General features: G+C 38.2%; 1 protein-coding gene across 2 annotated transcripts in view; it reads right to left on the reverse strand.

Annotated features, from left to right (window-relative positions):
- Positions 1-24,348, reverse strand: part of edil3a (EGF like and discoidin domains 3a) — a 165,976-nt gene that overhangs the window by 101,557 nt on the left and 40,071 nt on the right. For both annotated transcript variants that reach the window (XM_084729008.1, XM_084729007.1), the window contains exon 3: positions 8,730-8,858. In XM_084729008.1, the coding sequence (XP_084585134.1) occupies positions 8,730-8,858 (129 nt within the window). The remainder of the gene's footprint in view (positions 1-8,729; positions 8,859-24,348) is intronic.

Raw genomic sequence — 24,348 nt, forward strand, 5'->3', positions numbered from 1 at the left:
TAAGACAGTTAGTGGATTTCTGCACATGAACAACTTTCCCCCGGAGCTATAAACAAAATAGCAACAGCACTTTGTGGAGTTTCACCGATGAGAGGAATAGGAGGCTGATTTTGTGGGCACGGTGGCAATTTGCAAGATCATTTGTTGGAAATATTGGTCCATTTCTTGGTCTAGAACCGTTATCATTTCTACAAAATAACAATGAACAGAAGGAGCAAACAAACACTCATTTAGTCCTCGTGTTTGTGGACTGTGTGCTCTGTCAGAGGAGCAGCTCCAGGAGTGATGGTGCTAACATTGTGGATGAGCTGGAAACTTGTGGCATATTTATAGGTCTGGCAAATTACTGATCTTGGTACATGATCAACAACAACAACACATTCTTTGAAGGGCTGTGCATAAGACAGTCATAACCATGTCATAACAAAATATATGACTGCTTTCATTAAGTTTTCATTTTTAATGCAAAGCTGTTTGTGATGTCTTTGTTAATGACAACTTGACATTAATCAAGATAATAATGAATTTGTTATAACTTGACATTAACCCAAACAAAAATGTCTTTACTATGAAAGATTGACATCAGTCAAGCCAATTATGTCTTTGTTATGACAACTTGACATTAATGACAGCTTGACATTATCAAACGTACAGAAACAGTTTAGCTTTTTGTTTTAACATGACATCATACTGTCACATGTGGTTGGTTTTGACACTGACTGTCATAAGACTGTTATAATTGTCATGAATATTTTCCTTTTCCAATTTTCAACCTATGGTGGTACTATTTGGACTTGTCATAAAAAAGTCATAGAAAGTTATAAGGACAGTTTGATGACAGAGTGGAGTATCTGATGGACAGATAGTGATTAGTTAGTTTACTTGTCGCTTAAGTTGGCTCATTACTATTTGCTGTTAACTGAAGCTGGCATTAGTTGGCTTGGTAGGACATTGTTAAGGTAAATTAGCATGAAATACTAAAATGTATAATTTATTCACTTCATGTTTGTTTCTGCGTGCTTCTGTAACTGAGTCAGTTAAAAAAAATATCTCAGAAGACTCAGTTGACTCCACTTCACAGATGGTGCACATCTCTGCTAAGAGAAAACTCTTTTTTTTTTTTTTTTTTTGTAACCACCTGCTGTGGCCTCTTGTGTCCAGTAGGTGACAAATAGGTCTTAACCTCTGAGCCTTGCTGGAATTAGTTTGCTTTCTGTACTTGGAAGTATTGACTTAGTGTCCTGTTGAAAAGGTACAAAACACTGTGAGCCCTTCTCTCACAGAGAGAGACACTCTGCTGTTTTTGTCTTCTATCTTCAACTCACCAGTGTTTGTGTATTATTATGTGTCCTAGTGCTTTTAATTTCAATGACATCATCAAGTTGTCATAGCAAAGACATCTCGAACAAGTCAACTTTACAGTGAAATGACAAAATTGACAGATTGACACTTACGAAGACTCCCTTTATGTTTATGATAGGAGTCATGACAGTCATATGTACATCCTTTCAAATAAAGTGTTGCTATTAATTTAACCATTAAGCAGCTTGAATTACTGTTATGTTTTGAGATCAATTTTTCAAGCACATGTGAAACTCAAGGCCCACAAATCTGGCTGGGCACCTCATTTTATGTCACTGCCATTATGTCAGTATATGAGCTCTAGATAACATCTCAATATCATTTAGGAATTTCCAGCAGCACTCTAGTCAAGTAGCTGTAGCTCTTAACATTAATCATAGCTGGCAGGTAAAATGCTGTCAGATCATTTTTAAGCAAATATATACTGAAACAATGTTTTTATTTTGATTTTATTACTTAAAAGAGTTTTACATTTTAAATAAACTGTATATTAGTGCACTTAAATGTCTGCTTGCCACTTTTTCTCAGAGACTTCTGCATTCAGAGCTAGTTGTTAATTATTAAGTTATCACTGGAATCCATAATAATCAAATGCAGCGGCAACCAGTAGACACATTTACATAGTCTTACATTTATAACCGGTCCTTTGAGGACAACCTTAATGCTGACGTAGCCCAAGATGAACTTGCATTTGACACCCCTGGTTTAAAGCACATACATATATTGTTCTATCTACACTATATCGTCTGTTAGAAAATGAAATTACCATTACTAACTGAAAAGATTTGGGATTTTTTAAGGCTTGGTGAAATGCCATTAACATTTAAGAAAAGGCGAAGGACATTTTCATGCTTCATGGTGATCTTTGCTAGAGTGACTTTAACAGTGCAGCCTCACAGTCAGAGGGAGATAACAACTGCCTCGATCATGGTGAGAGGGAGGGAAAAAACCACAAGCCCACCAATCTCCCTCCACCCCACCCGCTGTCATGTCTCCGTTGCCTCCATGGGAGGAGTGGAAGGTATGCTGGCTAACAAGAGCCATCACCGCATACTGCATCTCCACCGCTCCAAAGTCACCTCCTGTGAAGCAGTGGCAGGTTTGAGAAGGGCAAGTCATTTTTCGCTTGAAGAGGCGCAGGTAACCACTCCGAGGTGTGCCAGTAAAGTGCAGTGGTGGGTGTTCGCGGGGGAGGAAGGGTTACATGGAGGAGCTGTCTGCCGCTGCAGCGTGTCTGACAAATAGAGTCTATTGTTGTAGTCAAATGTTTAAGGGTTAAGATGTACATAACCACTGTCCTTTTGATACTCATTCATGCCGCCTCAGGCTATAGCGCTATTGTCTGTGCTATCATCTTGCTCTTAAGCAGTAAATTGAGCACAACAAGCAGATGAAGGAGGAAAATAAGTCAGATCTCTATTTCTCTTGCTCACTATCCATAAAAAATCTGTGTGAAGGCGGGAGTCAGAGGGCCTGGTGAAACATTAGAGAAGAAAAAAATAAACAAGAGGAGGAAATATAAGCACCACCAGCTGCAAAACACATGAAACTGGTCACTATCTTGCAGTCCTAAATGTGGCACCAAAGAGTAAGCACAGAGTAAATCCTTATGGAGTCTCTGTCTTTCTCTGGTGCTGATGAAAGGCGGTCTATGATCTGTCCCAGGTGAATTGACTAACAGTAATGGCTCCTTGCGGCTTCACATCAGGCCACAGCCATAAACACTGGCTGATTATCCTGTGGCAAGAAGCTGTGGAGGCAGCACAGCTAATACAGCATGATAGCAACTGTCAATACATGATCAAATACAGGGTCATGCTTTAAAAAAAAAAAAAAAATCTCACACATCCTACATTTAGCCTCAATCAATCCTGCCCTGCTGCTGTGTTTCAGAAAGAAAGGCAAAGACGCGTATTGATTAAAGAGCAAGATGGAATCTCGGAGAACTCGCAGGCTATAAAAGGATGGAAACAGAGCGAGTTAGAAAGTGAACACCAGACATCTAAGAGACTAATTTGGCCAAATTAACTTGTTAAAGGAGGAATATGTAAGACCCTTGTGTTCAAATATGAGCATTGCAATCTAAATAGCGAGTTAAAGCCGTAGAGTCTATATTAAATAGGTTGAATCCCAATTTAATATGCAATCTATGTTAAAGTAAGTTGTTTCCCCTCAGCCCCTCTTCTGCAGGCAGGTTGCAGTATTTTTCCATGTTAACATTTTTAATTTTATTTCTGATGGTTATACCACTGTCAGACTTGAGTTTTGATTTGTTCCGAACAAAAGATGATTGGTTTTATGGCCTCGTACCTGTCATTTACATTGTCAAGTCGTTCTTTAAAAAGCTGATTCTTATCGCCGATCTACATGTATGAAGTGTGATATAATGGCCGGTAAGCTGTGCAGTGTCGGCTTTGAAGCGCTGTTATATAATTCTGACACGTGCCAGATGCCGCAAGTAGGGAGGAAGAGAAAAATAAATGCTGGGAGAATGGCAGATTCTGCCTTTTGATTCAATTCTTAAAATTGAAAGCTCATTTCGATTGATTTTTAATTTAATATTTCGATTGTGACAGGCCCAGATTACATATCATGGTCATTTTATGATTTAGTACAGTAATTATATTGCATACTTCTTTAATTATTTTTGTCCTTTTCCAGTGCCTGTATATATTTCTGCATAAATAACCACCGACCCAAACACTGACATACTGTCTGGAAACACTTTCTCTGTTAGCTATTCATTTTCACTGCGATATGCAGTGAGATCCACATACAGGTGGATGAAGTGAGAGGAGTAAGACAAAACCATTAAAGAGAGTAAAGAAAAGAGAGTGATCAAGCTTCATTCCTCAAAGAAAAAAGAGGGCAACATATCTTCATCTGAAGCTAACTTTCCAAGTCATGACTTACTTTTACTGCGTCAAATTGAACCTCCCCACAAGGTGGGCTTGTTACACAAGGCTGTTTATGGCGAGACATTACAACAAATTTCTGTGCAGAAAAATAAAATACCTTCAATAAAAATCCCCACAGTTTATACTTCATTTGTCCTTGATAGACTGAGAATGTGTGCCCTAAAAATGATCTGCAACCTCATGATGACTGAGGCAATCAGTCCCAATCTCCACGCTGTGACAGTTCATTATAATGTTTGGCTACTTGCCCAATAACGTGGCACTTGTTCTCTCAGGGATGTGACACCACACTATTGAGGAGATGAATGACTTCGTGATAATAAGAGCTCTACTAATAAAAGCAGTGACACAAACCCAAAATTAACCCTGGTTTTCTAAGATGGTGGTTAAAAACAGCATTCAGCTGTTTTGTCTGACCATTTAAAAAGCAGAGCCTAAAATCAATGTTATGTGACTGTGGGAATTCAGCACAAGCACAGCACAACAACAGGTCCAGTATTTAAGATTTATGAAGATTTAGAATATGGTAAAATGTATTATTCATAAGTTAGTTTTCATTAGTGCATTATTACCTGAAAATAAGAACCGTTGTGTTTTTGTAGCCTTTGAATGAGCCATTTATAGCAACAGAGGGTGCGGGTCTTCCTTCACTGAGGCCAACATGTGGCAGACCAGACAGACCAAACATGCCTCTACACATGGACTTTTGCATTTTGTGTAAGTTTTAAGGCCACCATGGTGCTCTTACACAGGTGGAAGGGGAGAGTGCGATGAAGTATTGCAATCTGCAAGTTCATTGCTAGATGCCATTAAATCCTGCACACTGGTCCTTCATTGCAAAATGCAAAAGACACAAAGCAATATTTTATAAACTAGAAACTAGGGCTGCATCATTGTGGCCAAAATGCCAATCAGGATTATTTTCATCAATATTGCGATCACCATTATCTATCCTAATATTTATTGATTTTAGGGACAAAATATTCTGTATTTGAATCTGCCATATTGGGCTATATTTCTACTACTGTACACATCTGTGCATCAAAATAAGACCTTATTCAGAGTGCATATGCAAAGTGTAAATAAAATTGTACCCAAACTTTTAAAGCAAAATTAAGTCAATAGAGTGCTGCTTTCATGTTGTGCTACACAGGGTTGGGCAACTCGATAAATATATTGTCTACAGCCAATTAGCTGAGTCACTTTTTTTTTGTTTTGTTTTTTTTTCTGCCGCTTTGTGTATTTTATTTTGCGAATTTAATGGTGTGCATGAGTCACAGACATTGTTCCGCGAGGCTCTCTCATCCAGGGGTAAAGCACACACCCTCTGAGCCAGAGGATGAGTAAGAGGAAAATAGACTTTCATATCTAAGGCAGAGAATTATGGATTTATTTTAACTAACCAGAGGTGGTGATTGTTATAACAGTGGAAGGACTAACCAAAATGGTTTTGGTGACTCACATTCCGTTTCTGTCGGTTGAGTTTGAATGAAGTGTATTTGATAATTAAATGTTAAGCAATTAAAGCTCATCTTAGTTTGGCAGAAGAGAGAAACTTGAATTCAGAAGGTTCATGATTGATTTCCTTTAATCCGAAATATTTCTAAACGATGGACAATGATGCAATACTACTCTGAACTGTAGCTGCACCACCCGCTTTGCACAGGGCTGTTAGCTTAGAAAGCACATGATTTGATATGCAGCAAAGTTTTACGTAAGCATTTTAATAGTCAATATTGCAGTTGACAGTGTTCACATAATTAAGAGAAACCAAAATCATAATTGACATTAATATTTAATATCAACTGTGCAGCCCTACAAGAAAGAAGACACTGTGAGATTAAAGTGACCGAGTGAAATCAAACTCATTAAACTTTCACTTTAATGCCTGCTGTGACTTCTCTCTGCCATCACCTTCAGCTGTGATTGTCTGATGTCTGCCCTGAATACAGAAATCTCAACACCTCAAGTTGACTCACTGATGGCTGTGTTCTAAAAAAAAATATATGAAGAAGTCAACAGCATTGAGTACATACAGTACAGTATCTGCCCATCAAAGGAGTCTGAAATAGCTTGTACTTATCTTAGCCGTCCATGTGCGACATCATTCCTGTCTATGCTTCATAAAACCGGTCTAATAAGCAAGATATGTAGTGCATGCATTTAGGATAACGTTCAAAGGTGTGAAATTGGATTTGGGTCTGACGGAGCAAAGAGATAGTAAGAGTGAAAAGCCGAGGCTGGCCTACACATACATTATATTACATCTGTATAATACACCATGTATAGAAAGCCATACACTGAGCTGGCCAAATACTGATTTAAAACACTGGATTACTGCAGATATCACTTGAGATAAAGGGTAATCCTACAATCTTGAATCCAACTGAAAAAAAAAAACCCCTTCTATAAGTGAAAGTATGTTCCTTCAAGGATTTATACAATGAATAGATTTTCTTCCCGAGCAGCAGACATCCATTCTGTCGCTCTGACAAATGCTAGTTTAAACTGTCATCAGCAGTTTGAGCTGTCATCATTATCTCCCCATTAAATTGGTTGATATTCATTAAAACAACAACACAGACACATTAAGACAGATTGTTCAGCGAGACAAAAACGCCCCCTGTTTTTGTGTTGTTTCTCGTATCCTACAGAATTCTCAGCCAACAGTTTGTATCCTTTTCATTAAGCTTTTCATCCATTACAAGCCAACACCATACCATGACAAAGCCAGCTAAGCTGTCATTCTAAAGGGACAATTATTTATATGCCTTTATCATTTAATTGAAGGAATTATCCAGACGCTAGATTTGATTATTAATATCTTCTGATACGAAACTGTTCCTCTCTTTCTCTCTCTCACTGTCGCACCCACTCTCTTCCATTCAACAGTAATGACCGTGAGGAAAATTGGCAGACATTAATGTGTATTCAGCCCATATCAAATCAGTTTCTCACCACCCTAAGGGCTTAATAGGAAACAATAACTGAATTATGACATGAATGCTAGCCAATTGCTCACAATTCTGGCTGAAAATAAACACAATGACATACCGTTGATATAGTGACTCGCTTCATTTCCTTTTATGTTTTGTGCATTTTAATGAAATAGGGAAAAAAAAATCAATGATGCAGGAACAAATGATGACTGACGCTGACTGACTGTCCCAAAATGAAACACTCATTTCTTCTTTTCAGTTTACCTCTGTATTGCTGTCTTTGTCTAACCTTGGTGAAAGTGTGGTAGAATTATGAGACAGATATAAATGGTTTCTGGAGGTATTGGCTAACATCTCTCTTTCTCTCCGAGTGTCCATCCCCCTGTCTCTCTCAGACCAATAATGATCCATCTCACCACGCAGTTTGTGCCGTGATACATTAAATCCATTACTTACAAGCACACCTGCGATGAAGGACAACTGTGTTGTGCAGGCTAATGTGATGCTCTGGCAAGCACACACAGGCAGGGCAGACACAGGACTTGGCCTATATACTCTATCATACTGCAGGATTTAGCTGGATTTAGCACTTACAGACAAAGCTACTTGCTATTTTAAAATCCTGGAATCTTTTCAAAATGCAGAAGGTTTTCAAGGCAAGATATCAAGGTTTGATGCTGTGCTTGTGTATTTCTCAAGTGTAAGCCAACAGTGACTACACCCATCTGTTTGTGGACTAAAGTTTTGAAGCCTTATGAGGGCTGCCATCTTGGTTTGTTGCGACCAGGGCACGTACAGTACCGACGAGAGCATGGAGCTAGAGGGCGACTCCATCGTAAAATGGACACAAAATGGTTTTCACTTGCTTGCAATCCTTCTCGTACCACAGATAACCAATACACTCAAACATGCTCCTAAAAACATTTTAATGTAAAAAAAAGGGCATTTTTCTCAGATATACATGTCCATTTTTTTTTATAACTGCTGGTGCTGGTCGCGCCCACATGCACTTGTGCCTCACATTTGCATTGGTGATTATCCTTGTGCCCAGTTTCAGGGAATTTGAGGCTTAAGAGTTCAGAAAGTCTGTATAAAGATGGAGCATAAATTGTACTGAGGTTGAGAACAATGCTCCTGGTCTAATGTGCAGTATTATCTCATAGGCAGCAAAAACCCTCTGACACTAACCTTTATTAAGAGCATACTCGACAAAAGAAAGCAAGTTCAGCATTTCTTTTCACGAGCAAACCCACTATCATTTTGCTGAACTCGTCCTTTCAACAGCGATTTACTTCCTGTCAGCTGTTCAACATTTATTCACTGCTCAAGGTCATTATTTGTGTTGGAGAACCTCTGAGATAAAAACAAATCACACTTCATGGAAATACGGAAAAGGAGACACAGAGGTTTTCCAAAACCTTACAAAAATATTTGACTTAAGATCCTGTTTGAAGAGAATTTAATCGCGTAAGGGCTTTCTAGAGAAAAAGGAAGAGATGGTCCAACTTACTATGTTGGCAGTGAACTCCACTGAAGCCTGGTGGACACTTGCAGACATAACCAATAAAGGTGTCTCCCCTGTAGGTCTCACTGATCTCACATGTTCCTCTGTTGTGGCAGGGGTTTGGATGGCAAGGACCTGCATGGAAAAAGAGGAAAACACTGTTAAGAAATTCAGTTTATGCCGCTATTAAAACAGTGGTTTCACACGGTGAGACACTGATAATGAGCTTCATGTTTTACTTTCTCATTTACTGTGCATACAAGTACACAACGTTCTAGGTAATTGATTCATTCTGGTGTACCACATCATCTTTCAGTCTGTGCATGAATAAAATGAATATTGCCATGCCAACAGTGACACACAGTGACATTATTACATGACTTTACCCAGTCAGTGATTGAAGAGCAACTAAACAAATCAAATGTGCAGACAGCCAAGAGGTGGCAAAAGTACATGCATTCTTTACTTAAGTAGAATAATTGTGTAAAAAAGACTCTGGTTAAAGTAAAAGTACTGATTCAATTTCTTTATTCAAGTAAAAGTAAAAAGTACAGGCTCTGAAATGTAGTCATGATTTTAAAGTAAAAAGTAGTTCTCTGAAGCACATTTCGATGAGCTGTGTTTGTGCAAAACTAACTGAACCTCACCTTTTCTACTCCGTCAAATCACCCTGTCTGTCTGTTTTGTCTTCTTACATCTTTATTTTGACTTTGAAATTTTTTGTCTTGTTATGTCTTCTTTGTCGCATTACATCATTTTTGTCTGGTTACATCTTTGTCAGCTTATTAAGTTTTTTTTTTATGTTGCTTTTGTTTTGTTACGTCTTGTACGTTGTTCTTGTCTTGTTACACCTTTACAGCATTTTCATCCTGTTATGTCTTTTACATTGTTTTTGTCATGATACATCATGTCTTTTATATCATTCTCATCCTGCTACATCTTTTACAGCATTTTCATCTTGCTTTGTCTGTTGTGCATGATATGCTCTGATGAATACAACAAAGAATATTTTTTTTGAAGATTTTTTCTTTTGGATTTTGCCTTTATTTTCATAGTGACAGCTAAAGATATGACAGGAAGTGGGGTAGAGAGAGAGGGGATGACACGCAGCAAATGTGCCACAGGCAGGAGTCAAACCAGCGGCCGCTGCAGAGGACTAATAGCCTCAGTATATGGGGCGCAATCCCTACCAACTGAGCTATAGGGTTGCCCCAGAATCATATTTTCTATATTTGGGAGGGTGGCACACAATGATGCAAAATAATCAATAATACCCATTAAATGCATAAAAACTAAAGTAACAAACCTGTTTTGAAAAAGTAAGAAGCAGAAAGTATAGGTATTTGTGTTCAAACTGATGGGAGTAAAAGTATAAAATTGTTATAAAAATGAATACTAACTACAGTAACAAAGTATTTGTGCTTTGTTACTTTCCACGCCTGATATTGCCTGTGCATTTGAGCATATTTCCAGTGACAAAGTATAAATTAATAAATTATATGGAGTTGGATCCTGTGACACTGTGTATAAGTACAACTGTTTGACAGGCAAAAGTGAGCCTGACAGGAGAGCAGGGAGAGGACGGCTCTCAGTGATTACTGCTGCTGGTCTCTGTGGTCTGGAGGGCAGCCCAAGGCAGCGTCTAAAACTCATTGAATATTCCCCCTCCAGGACGGCAACACTTCATCCTCACCACACTAAGAGGCGAGCACAGACTAGCTGGGAGATAGAGCGCTATCACCTATATGCACAGGAAGCAATGCATGCCAGTACACACAAATACAGAGATAATCTGGCACACTCACACATATACACAAGAGGGAAGGAAGAGGGGATTGCTCAACCAGATGTGGCTTGGCTGAACTCTGAGTGGAGTAACTTGAATTTGAAACAAAAAATTATGATACCAGCGATTCCAAAATGCAAAACAGAAAACCAGCAGGTCATTTACTATTAGAAATATGAGTTCCCTTTTAAATAAATATAACAGAAGGATAAGTGGACATTATTATGCACATTTAAAACATTAAACAGGCCAAATAGCTCAGTTTTGAAATTATATGGCCAATGATCAGTATTGTAGCCTACTGTAGTAACACAGTGCAAAACAATGTTTGCTTGAGTGACTGCATATATGTTTCCTGCTCCACTGGGTACGATGCACAGGCTATACTGGATAATTAATAACTGACCTTCAGCCATTGGTGCTGCTTATCCTTGACATAACAGAAGGTGAAATATAGGGGCCAGAGCTATAACAGGCTGTGGACACTGCAGACAGCTATCACACATCATTTGTTTGTATCCAACATTACTTTAAGATAAATAAATACATATTCAGCCATGGTAGAATGTGGATCTCTGCAATCCAACCAGGAAAGACTGTAACTTAATTAGATTTTTTTTTCCATAACTTTAACAGATTACAGCTGTATGTATTTTGTGATAAATTACTCCCCAACACTGCTAGGAGGTAAACCTTGTTTTAGTCCAGCAGTTGATGACTTGTGGCCTCTACTGACAAGTTAAGAGGAGTGAGGAGTCAGCAGTCGTTCTAGGTTTTACATATGGATTTATATGGGTTTTTCAAAACTGTAACCACTAGAGGTCTGTGAGTATACAGTCATAAATGTGCATAATTTCTTTTAAGATGATTGGGTCAGTAGTATGAGAGATTAGCTGCGGACAAAAGATCAAATAGCTGCACATGTACAGACACAAGACCAATCGCATGATCCCCTCAAGATTTGTGCCTTAGAGATGAAAAATAACGCTTTTCATAACCCTTTCTTGTTTTGTTCTCATTTTCTTTATTCAACAAATCCCCCCGCCAGACAAAACTACATCAAATTAGGTGCAATTACTGACAAGTCTAGGCTATTGATTAATTATCCATTTAATACTTCTCTAATCAGTTAAATTCTTAATAGCGATTCATTACAGGAGCATTTATTCTTATTCTCAAGGTGTATCTGTGTGTATAAGACAAATTCTGAGACTGCATTTATCGGCAGCTAATTGTGTATGTGTAGCTGAACCCTACATAAAACATAAGGCTCTCTGGCCTTTCTAAGTGCTCACAGTGCTCCACCAGGAGAGAGTTACTTCATTCAATATTGCAAGTTGTCTTTTCCAAAAGAACTGGACAGCAAGGACTGCTTTCAATCATGTACGAATGCATCACTTTTTGCATAGTTTGTATCAATTAATATGTATTTGCTGATGGTTTTGTTGCTTTCTTTGTTGTACTCAGGTCCTCTGATCGCTCTGAACAGTGGTCTAATTTGTAAAAGTTTCCACATGTTGCCGTTCAGCAGTTCAGCATTCCTGCTGAAAATCAAAGCTTGTGGCGTGCGCTCTACCGTGTGCTAGGGTCAATAAAGCAAAGGCTCTCAAGCGCCAAACACTAATTTGCAGGAAAATTCATATTCATTGTCACAAAGCGCATACATTCTTGCTGTGTGTGCAGCGCCCCATTCATCATTACCATTGTTGTCTCTTTAATATTTGGGTGTAGTGAACTCTGGGAAGCTGTGCAGCCGCTAGTGAATACACGCTTTGGGGGATTTACCAAACAAAAGAAATTTTCAATCACTGGAAAAAAACACCCTCAAAGTTGTGTTGGTAATGATTAATAACTCAGTTGGAGCACTTTTTCTTCTATGACTGTGTTTTTCACCCTTTTTTCCAATTTATTCTGCTTCTAATTTATCTCTTGAGGACCACTGGTGATAACCACAGTTTTGAAGTTATTACAACCAAATGTATATGACACAGCAATACATTACCTCACTGGCAGTGCCCACAACATGGTACCACATTACTGCCATCTGAAATCTTTCTGGGACTAACGTGCAGCGTGGGGCCAAATGTAAATGACGGTGGCCTTGACGCAGGGTTATTGGTTTCATAACTCAGGGTCCTGCCAATAGCTGTCTCATCTTTTAAACATCGAGTTGTACAACTGCTCAGAGGCTGTCAAAACTTTGTGGATTGAGATTGGATGGGAAAACTTAAGAAGTCTCCCATCGGATATTAATGAGAACTTGGCTGAAGCTCGGCACGTGTTGAATTAAAAAGAGCGATGTGGAAAGAATGCCCGGTGGTTTGTGGTCAGTCCAAAGTTTGTAAAAAACTGTCGACAGAAGAACCAATACAAATTTGCTCCCATGAGTCGTCTTTTCAGGCTTCCTGTCTCTCGATGCAATTTCTATTCTGGTCTTTTTACAGTCATATCTTACTGTTGACAGGTAAACTGTTGCTTTGACAGGACTCTTATTTCATTTTAAGTGATAAGCAACAAGAAGAAGTCTCAAGGGTGAGACTATCATGCCCTCTTAAGTCAAACTGACAAATGAACAGCCATGAGCAGAAAATTCGACAATGTCAAGTAAACAGGCGCGGCTTTGGATTGTATACTACATCATCTGCTCAACCATGTAAGGCTAGCCCCAACCTAGGAAACGTAGATACTGAAAATGAACTCAGCAAAGGAAATAAATAAATAAACAAACAGCAATCTTATTATTGTTCTCTGGTTGAAATTAGGAGGCCTCTGGATATGAATTACAAAGGAGTTAATCCTATCGAAGTCGAGCCATTTCAAAGGCAGGACCGGTATCAGTAATAATGAGAGTACTGGCTAATCAGTTGAACAGAGAAACGTATAATAGCTTTCACAGAGGCCCTGCTCTCAGAGGGAGAGGGGGGTGACAGGTTTCAGGGCTGTTTTGACGTGACGATCTATAGTCGCACCAAGGCGTACTGACAGCCTCCCTAATGGAGGGCGCATAAAGCAGAAAAAAGCAGGGAGGGAAGGAGGCGGAGGGAGAGAGAAAGAGTCAAAGTGAGTGTGTGAGAGAGATACAGAGTGTGTTCTGTATGACAGCTACGTTTGAGTCAGAAATGTGTTATTTTTTTAGATATAAAAGGCTGAAAAACATTACAAACCAATATTTCTAAAAAGCTGATTTACTGATACTGTCATTTATGGAGCTGGATGAGAATTCTAAACCGAGAATACTTCAAGGTGAGGGAAACGCTGCATACTTTCACACCCTATGGGTTGAAGAAAGCGCCAAAACCTGACGGACTGCAACAACGCAGTGAGTCAGGATCTGATGTCACACTTACATTAGCGCGCACACAAAATTAGCATCCATGGAGCATAATATATAAAAAACCAGTGCTTGCTTGTTTGTGCCGTATAATTGTGGAAAATGTTGATCACTCAAAGCTCACTCCCAAAGCTCAATGTAACACCCTCTAATGTCTTGTTTTGTTCATAATCTGAACATATTCAGTTAACTGTCAAAGAAGACTAAAGACACCAGAAAATCCTCACATTTCAGAATCTAACATCAGAGGATTTTGATGTTTTCTTTAACTAGTTAAATTACAGTTTCAGATGGAATTTAATAAAAGGTAATATTGTCATGCATTATTCCAGTGAGAAACATGCTGTCTTCGCTGAAAGACTATTTTTACAGAGGAGCACAGAGGACTGATAGAGAGCTGAATATTATGATGTCACAGTGATGTTGACTTTTGACCTTTTGGATATTAAATATTAAATCTCATCACTTCATCATTTTACCCTGTCAGACAGTTGTGTGAAATTTTGTCGTAATTAACATATTAATTCTTATATTACGGCCAAAAAATGTTTTATGAGGTCACACTGACCCTGACCACCAAATTCTAATGAGTTAATCTTTAAGTCCAAGTGGATGTTTGTGCCAAGACTTTTTGTGCCATCAAAGCTCTCCTGAGCTGGATGAACAACCTGAAAACATAATGCCTCCTGCCATGGCTGTTGCCGGCACAGAGGCATAAAAATGATTAAAAACAATAAATCAATTATCAAAATAGTTGGCGATTCATTTAATCCTTGAAAACTGATCTGACGAGGACAGGACAGTAAAATTAGGTGAGGCTGACAGAGAATACCAATAACAGTAACTGCAGGTGGTATTGCTGTCCAAAGATAAAATATTTTAACTTTCTGCTGGCCTTTACAACAGAATTTTAAACCAGATATGAGATCCCTAACACAAGGAACTACTACTAAACTCCTACTGCTTACTAGAATAATTACATAAAATAACAGACTCAAATAATTAAATAATGTCACATAATACATTTCATTTCATTCTTTGTAAACAATATGACGTCAACATATTGCTTTGCAGACCTGATCGGACTGTTTGTTTTTCCAGTACTGTCCACATGGTGTTGTCAACAGCGCAACATTTGTCTGAATCCGTGTGAATGCTGGCAGGGAGCGTCTCTAGGATGAGCACCAAAACCGGAGCTGGACAAGAGGGCAAATCGAGCGGACTCAGCAGCCACTGAAGTCACCAGTGGACTGTTACTAACTGTGGTTAGGTAGCTGTCAAGCGATCATGTCCAGTTTGACAACTGGGGATACAGTACTGAGGTGCAAGGTAATTTGTGAGTATACATCATCCATTGTGTTGATCTGTTGTTTTTGTGAAGTTGGAAGATATTTATTCTTTTGAACAACCAGAGTTATGTGATGTTATACTGTCTTAAAATAAAATAAACTGTTCAGTCTCCTTGCTGGTTGTTCCAACACATTCAGAATAATTCCCATTTTTGTGTTTGCATTTTACAGGTTTCTCACTTCACACCTCAAAAATACGTTTAAATAATATCATGAATGTGCAAAAACTAATGGCTTCATCTCATAACTACAGTTATCTATAAAAAGCTTTGGTCAGGGACAGCCATAAAATATACAGTATATAAATCTGTTGCACAATATTTTCCATACATTAATGTCCATTATGTTTTAAAGTGCCATTTTCAGTAAAGAATGAGGGCATACAGGAATGACAGATGGTGGTAGAAGAAAGCGGCAGGGATGAGAGGACACAAAACTGGAGATCAAGACACATATAAGAAAAGGAAACAGCAACATTTCCAGAAAAGTGGAGGAGGTGGACACTGCGTGTCATCTGAAGAGATCTCATCAGCCTGTCAGTGGATGCTCTCTTCGTAAGTTGTGTGATGCGAGTCTGTGTGATGCACGTCTGCAGGAAACATTGGCAGCTTTCTTGTGTGAATGTCAGCTGCTGCTCTGCTGTACAAGCCAAATGCTCGCTCTGTGATTGATGTGAGCCTGTGTTGTGTCCGGCACGAGCACTGTGATTTCTTTTCTGGCTGCAAAAAGAGTCCAATCAATCAGCTGTGAAAACCTGACCAATGGTTAAACAGGGGAAAGCATCCTTTGTTTCCTTGCAGATCAATCACAAAGGCCTGACATCTCCAGGGTTAAGTCTACATGCGCTCTTTCATCTTAGCTGACAGCATTCACAAACATTAGCCTGTTCCAAATGTACGAGCGAATACTAATTTTATTGTACTGCACCTTATAACTCAGCCCATTATGAATTATAAAGTTAACAATGCTAAATTTTACGATGCACCATTGAAGCAAAGAGGGTTTAGGTATTAACACTCACTTGATTTCATAAGAGGGATATAATTAAGTGCTGAGCCTCTTGTTCACTCTGTTTTTCCATTACAAAGACTTAGAGACAACATTCCTCTATAAAAGATGTGAAGTATTACAGCTATTTCAGAAATTATTAAATGAATGGGAGGAGAAAAGTCTTGTTTACTGCATAGGTCGGGGTCATGAGGAGATCGGATGAGGAACTACCGACTCTTCCTTGATAAAGATTTTTGTTGATCGCAGTGAAGTGGAAAAGGTTGTGGGGCCAACTAACCACTTACAGGAGCAAGGAAGTAGCTCTAACCTCTTCAACTCCGCAGCGATGTCCACCTCCATGGCCACCGTTCCTCTCTTTCAGAGGCTGTAGCAGGCTCGTTGTCATGCATGTCGTAAGTGTCATTACAGTTTGTTTGGAAGTTGGCAAAATATGTTGCTGCAATATGTCAATTTTGGAACACATCAGAAGTGCATCTTTCAGCGCCAGTTAGCACATGATTCTGCTCGTCTTTCTGTTTTCTAATCAAATATAGAGCTGAACTTCTTATAAATTAAAAGTTATGTTCTGGGATAAAAAAAACAGACCCTCTCTCTCTACTGCCTGTCTGCTGCTTGTCCCTCTCTCTCTCTGAAGACACAACTGACAAATATGTGGAATAAGTAAATAACGGTAAAAATTACAGCCACAAACAACACTGATGCTTTATGGATGGACAGATTGTCATGTTTTATCACATGGAGGAAAAAATTGAGGTAATTCAAACTCATGGAAAACTCCCTGCAGGGACGGTGTGAAATGAAAAAACATGGGAAGCACGGGATGCATATTTCATCATTTATCATTTATATCACATATAATATATCAATCATATGGTTTATAGTCGATTATCAGCAGTGGTGGAAAGGGGACTGAAAATTTATACTTAGCACAAGTACTGTTTATTACTAAAATAATACTCAATTATGAGTAAAAGTACTCGTGTTAAGAATATACTAAGTAAAAGTACAAAGTATTACAGTAGTAGTACAGAGTATTAGTTACTGTTGATGTCACAGTCACCTCTCCAGTTTTTTTTTTCTAACTTTGTTTTTTTATTCACAAATGGCTCCACTAGACAAAACAATGTCAAATGAGGTGAAATGATTTCCATGAATAAATGAATGAAATATCCATGAATACATTTTTAATTGGTTAAATTCTTAATGGCAATTAACCGATTAATGATTAATCATCAATGTCTTTACTCTGAATGTGTGCTGCTGCAGCATTTTGTTTTGTTTTTCATTTGTATCTCATTGTTCTCATTGGCCTGTTTGTGATCAGATCACCTGATTGGCTTCTAAAATGCAGAGGAAAGGTTTGGATATTGATTCAAATTGCACTCTGTACTCAACTATGATTTTAAAAGTAACAAAGTAGATTACACCTTGTAATGAATCTTAAGTACCATTAAACTTACAGACTTGAAAATCTACTCATAAAAATACAAGTACCCCAAAAAACTGCTCAATTACAGTAATTTGAGCACAGCGCCATGCTCTGTATGTTCAGCCCAACCGATCTTTGCAGACAAATGCACTTTATGCTAATCACATACAGTTTTGGACAAAAACTTTGCACTTATTTGTTGTTTTTGTCAATTCAACTTTGATATTTCTGCATATTGCATATGCTAAACAGTACTGGAGTATCATGAAGTGAGTCTGGATGGAAAGCTGAGTGTGGTGAGACCATGTTTTTAAGCTTGACTGTGTAAATGACCAATTGTAACCTCTAGGAATAATCACAGACTCATGTACAACTACAGAGGATTTTTAGCTTTCCTACGTATTTGACAATAAGTGGATTTCTGTGCAATTCCCAGCACAAAAGCGCTCACCATCCAACAGGCAAAAAATCCAAGAGGGCTTGGAGTCTTAATGTGGTATTTTGGACAGGTGACTAATTTTATTGTGATATATTTTAAAACATAATAAACGGCCAAACAGCCAAACGGCTGGATAAGAGCATTAGAACGACCATCACACACGTCCATCATAATGTTCTATGCCCTTTCACACTCTTAACTTTCAAAATGTGAATAGGTGCCTTGAGAAAGTACAGGGTTTATTACAGATTAATGACACGGAGTGCTGGGTGGCATCTAAAATTAATCTTCAGGTTCCCAGCTTCCGGATGATGCTTATCACTTTTATGTGGCATATACTGTTGCTTGCTATCAGACGAAAATAAGTGCATGGCAGGGAGGTTTTCAGCAAAAAAGGTTAATTTAATACTCCTACTTACAACAAACAAGCATTTGCAAATGACTTGCTCATCCATTGACAGCCGCACTGAGCAACGCTCCCTCAGTTACACCCACCAGCTTTATTGAAAACCTTTATTTCAAGGAGATTCAGTAGATAATTAAACGACACAATTGAAATGACTGTCATTGAAAAACTCCCCTGAAAATGAAACTGTCAACCAAATTTCATCTTCATTTTCTCCATCTTACACAGCACTGACTTAACAATGACAACCACCTTGTTAACCTTTTATAAAATCTTTTTTTTTAAAAAGACACATTTTACCTGCCTGAAGAGGGTGAAATTTACATTGAAACTTCTCAGCTCTGAATGTGCACCGAGCCACATCACAGAGAAAACTGACATGGCCTAATTGTGTCAAATCTATTTTAACCCAGCCTATTTTTCTATGATGGCTTCACTGGTTCACGGGCTCATGGTCACTGCACCCATCCTTCACCTCGACTGATGAAAGTTGGCACTGTACCACCAATATGACATCAGTGCTCTCAGCATGAGCTGCCGTACGTTCATGCTTTTAGTGAATCCTTGGTCTCCTATTCTCCTGTGCCCTTGCCACGCTGCCATTTCAGCTCATCAGCATTTGACAGTGTCGGACAAATGCACTTAGAATTGAAAGTAGGAGGAATCACGCAGAAACAAAATGGTTTGGAATATGTCAAATGAATATCCAAATGGAGAGGTCACACTGAAGATCAGCATCATTCTTAGCGCATCCTGAAGACGGCAGAAATGGAGGTCGTCTTGTCAGAGACTAAATGCCATGAAAATGTCAGAGCGTTGTCCCTGTCTTTGAAAGGTCTTCTGTAACAAAGGTACTTTCCAGATTTGGATGTTTGTGAGCAATGCCAAATTGTATATATGGTCAAAGACATTAGCTGTAACCTAATGAGATTTAAGATAATAAGAAAGAGGCTGGCACCATCTTTTTCAATGAGACACTACTGTTCTCTGTTCTGCTAAGAGACTCTTAGTTATCCACTTAACCTTAAGGCTCAATTATGCTTCTAGAGGTCTCAGTGGCATCCAAGGTATTCTCAGAGCACGTGCTACAACCACGGGGCTCGTGCATTTATAGTATTTGCCGGAGCACCCGCAGCGATATGGTGAATTTAATTTCAGGTTACATCATCCACGACCTTTTGCAGTGAAATGACACAGCATCTACTGCACATAACCCGTGGCGTCCCTGCAAAAGGCTTTGCAAAATTTCAATTTGTGGAACGTATGTGGAATCCAGAGCCTTCCAGCTCATGGAGACACTGTGACTGACCCTAAAGGACTGATGTTAGACCAAACATTCAATTAAAAGTGAGATAACACATATCATACACAGAAAGAAAACCAAATTCAGTTCAGTCCCCTGAAATTTATGCTACTTCTAGCAAACATTTTAAATCTAACAACAAGTTAAGGACATATTGAAGTTAATATACCATACAAGATGTAGTGTGTCCACTAAAAGTTTTTTTTCAGGTCTGATAGTACGCACTGAAGAAACCCTAAACAGAAAAAGCGTGTGGTTTGACATATTGTCGTGGTCGGCTTCAGTCAGGCAGCGCAGCAGGCGGTCTGCAGTCTATATTAGTTTTAAAATTTTTGTTCTCTCAGTATATTCAACACTTCAAACAAAGTGATCACAAGGAGAGGATGGCTTAATAAGTTGCATTTTTTTGCATAAAAATAAGCTGTGTAACTTCTGCAAAACATTAGCACATCATGAACACGGCATTTGCATCTTGCATGTTTCCCAGGCAACGATAAAGAGGACTCGTGCGCTACACAGAAGTCCCCACAAACGCAAATCATTGCTTTCATTGAAAGAATGAATATTTGGTGTTATTTTATGAAGTGAAACCTCATACTTGATGTATGCATTACATTACTGATTGTGTTTTGGACTACACAATGACAACATTAAAGCTGCAACAAGTATTTTCGTTATTGATTAATCTGACGGTTACTTTCAAGATTAGACATTTGGTCTATAAAATGTCTGAAAAAGAAAAGAAAGTCTGATTTAAAAAGCTGGAACTAAACAACAAATCAAGACGAATCAAGCTGATACTGAGTAAGTTGGACAGTGGGCTTCAAACAACACTCTTGTCTCTTGGATGAATAAGCAAGTAAATGACAGGAAACAATTACAGCACTCTCTGCTTCTCTATAATTATAGTCTATATTGAGATACTCAACATAGATAAATCAATTTTGCACTTAAGACACTGGATTATGCACACGATGAGCTCATACACTGGTGCTGAAATCCACTGAAGAGTTTTGAGCAAGCGACAATTGGAGAAGATGGATGTTGAAGAGGAACATGCTTCTTAATGTGGATATTTGAGTATTAGAGTCTCTTGATACATAATGAGGCACCAGTGCCCATTAAATTCACTTCCTGCTCATCAAAAAAAAAAAAAAGAAAATGAAATGTACTTTTACTGAGCAGATTTTTTTGTGCTTATGTGACCAATCAGACACATTAACATTTAACATGGCTTTTAAATTTAAGAATTAATTAACACAATCAATGTGGTAATGATGAACTAATTAATTTATATGCAACATTAAAATTACAGTCTCCTACAATACTATTAAACAGGAACAGGTCAGGCACTAACATCCCCTGTATGCTTACTACATGTATTATTGTTGTTCTGTCTAACATTAAGTGCTGTCATTGCTTTTTTGCAGCATAAAGGTGAAGGTACAGTACAGTGTCCTTTGTGTTTTTATTATACTCAGAAATTTTCCATTTCTTACAATATGAACAGACTTTTCTACAGCAGATGAAATACTCCTACTTTAGGTAGAGAAAATGTAGACAATTTACTCATTTCATTATTATACAAGGTCAGAGAACAAAATGAAATCTAATGTTCTGCCATGTTTAGCACACAAAGCAGATTTTCTCTCTCAAAGTCAAACTTCCAGTTTTAATAGCAGCTTCAGATGACATGTAGAATCACGTGTGATGCAGCAGGGAAACGTCTAAAACATGCAAGACGGTGGGCCACAATGGTCAAGGGTTGGTAAACACTGATGTAGATGGTGCACTGTAAAAAGTGAACCTGCTATTCTTATTTAAGTCGAAGTACATCAGTCACATTTCTTTTAGATTTTTCCCCCTGCATTTGAGCCGCCATTTTCTCTTGGTGACTTTAAAAGTCAACCTAAATTGAAACTAATCAGATAATTAAATACATCTGACTTAAAGCAATTGTGTTCATATAACTCTTAACTTGTTTTTTGTATGTTACCAATTTGTATGTTATGAACCGAGGCATTATTTTTCAGTGTGGGCCAACAGTACAGTCAAATCAACATGGACGCAGACACAGAGATGCACACAGGACCTACATTAAATACAGGTCAAACATACTTTATGTGGGCAGACAAAGGGTGTGAATATGTAGATTAAAGAAGGCTGTGAAATAGCAGCTGATATGGTAAATTCTTCAAAACATGTCATGAGTAATTTGGCCTCCCACATCACCCTGTCCTATTTTCTCTCTAAGTCCAGTTCCAGGTCAGTGGACACAAGTCACACCTAATTATTTCTTATGGTGTTTGTCTTATTCTTTCTGTTTTCTGAAATGTGTACAGTGCATAGAAAAAAGACTCTGGCAACAGCATTTACTGTGGTCATTCTTGAAAGCAGCAGACAGGAATAAACTTATTGTTAGACGTTAAAAACAACTGTAAGTAATTTACAACGCGGTCACAGTTGGCATTATTCTAAAATATGATAAAAGCAGGGCTGACATACTGTATTGTCTTTGTGCCACAGTCATTAAACTCCATTTTCACATTTCATCTTGGAAATTTTAAGCTCTGCAGTCTGTCTATTGTCTGACATTTATGCCACCAGATAATTCATTTCAATTGTGCGCTCTTACTTTGGTGAAAAAGTTGACATTTGAATGTTGATATTTAAATTGGGATTTCAATTCATTCAGTTTATTGTGAGAAATATTCACATTTAGTTAAACTGAATAGGTTTACTTTGGTATTGTAAAAATCCAAATATATATTCAGATTATGTATTTGTGTGTGTGGCTAGACGTGTGTATGTAAGTGTTTTCTCTGTTTTCTGAGAAGACACAAAGCTTAGTGTTGCGACAACAAACTGCTTTGATTTCTGGGGGTATTAAGTCTTATCTAAATAAATCACTCTTGTTTTAACCCATTTGATCTCAAATAAACAAGCAGTGATTAATATTAATGAAAGAAACATAGACAAAGACAATTAAATGCTGAGGATGCACTTAGAAGTAGGAAGTTTGTATTCAGTTGCAGTGCCTCCACAGGATGTGAAGTGACATTTTAATTATATCACTGATGAAGATAAATCAGGTTCTTGTTTACTGTTGTCCTCTGTGGTCTTGCTTTTGTAATGAAACTCTCGTTACATTAGTTCTTTCAATAATAAGAAGCAGTACTTGTGAATACCAAATATGCTTTTTGAAGTAGGATGATTTTAAAAGGAATTTTCTGTATGATAATTCACGGATTGTTACTTTACCACCTATTACATGCAAACACAAAGAGCAGCAAAAACACACTCAGTGCGCTCCTTAGGGACTGGATACACTGTACACCCAGACTAAGGATAATGGCATGTATTTAATGACATAATGCATTTTATTTTACACTCTGAGAAATAAAAATGCTAACTAGAACCATAAAGCGTTCCTTGGTTTGTCCTCATAGGAACCTTCTCTTGGTGCTCTTTCAGAGGGTTCTATCAAGAAGCCAATAATATACCCAGAACCATCTGCAAAAGGTTTCACTAAGATCCACCTATGACAAGTCCTACAGGGAACCCTTCCACGGTGTAATGGTCCTACCCAGAACCTTCTCTGGTACCACTAAGGTGGTACTGACAACCTTTTTAGATTCCAAGACACCGCTAAGAGGTTTCTTCTGAAAACCTTTTAAGAGTCCTAAACTTTATTCTACCGGGACCCTTTTTATATTCCAAGGAATTTTCTTGAACAAATGAAGGGTTCTACCAGCAACCCTTTTATATTATGAGGGTCTTATCAAGAACACACTCAGTGGTTTCTACAGAGAACCTTATTTATGTTCCAAGGCTTTTATCTTTTACCCACCCAAGGATTTCAACAATCCTTGAAGAACTCTTTCCTCAAAGAACATTTTTCTTTAGATGAAAAGGGTTCTTAATGCAACCCTTAGTTTTACAAAGAACTCTTAACAACTCCTTTCTTCAAAAAACTGGTTCCAGGTAGAACCTCAGCCCTTCATGTAGAACCCTTTTGGAACCCTTATTTCTAAGAATGTAGGTAAAAGACAGTAAAGTTTGGGATTGAGATTGAAATAGCTGTATAAAAAATATTTTCTTCAATCAATGATTTTAAAGTCAATGCTCTCTCTCACACACACATAAAATGATTTCAAAAACATCCCTAGAAATTATGTTCAATCCTCAGGTATTCAGGAAATTTCATTTGCAATGAAAAAGCAATCAAGCTAAAGCAATCACCCGACTGAATTGGACTGTGAGGTTCTGAAAACAATCTCCAAACTCTGTACCAGACAAAGACAAGATATTTCTCTTGAGTCACGCTATTAGAGGAGATTTAAATAGGGCTGCCTTATGAACTGAGCCACCAAAATGATATAATCATGAGTGCTGCTGACCAGGCATGATCAGTGAGTCGATACAGGAATTAGAGTCCGTGGTAATGAAGGAAGGACGGGGCTTGGCCAAGATTTAGAGACTGAAAGAGCTCCCTCCCTCCCTCAATCACACACACAATGATGCACTCACACACACACACACACAGACACACACAAATGAAGGGAAATCAC

The sequence above is a fragment of the Lutjanus erythropterus genome, chromosome 10 (genome assembly GCF_056507025.1).
Source record: "Lutjanus erythropterus isolate fLutEry1 chromosome 10, fLutEry1.hap2, whole genome shotgun sequence".
In the NCBI taxonomy this organism is placed as follows: Eukaryota; Metazoa; Chordata; class Actinopteri; order Lutjaniformes; family Lutjanidae; genus Lutjanus; species Lutjanus erythropterus.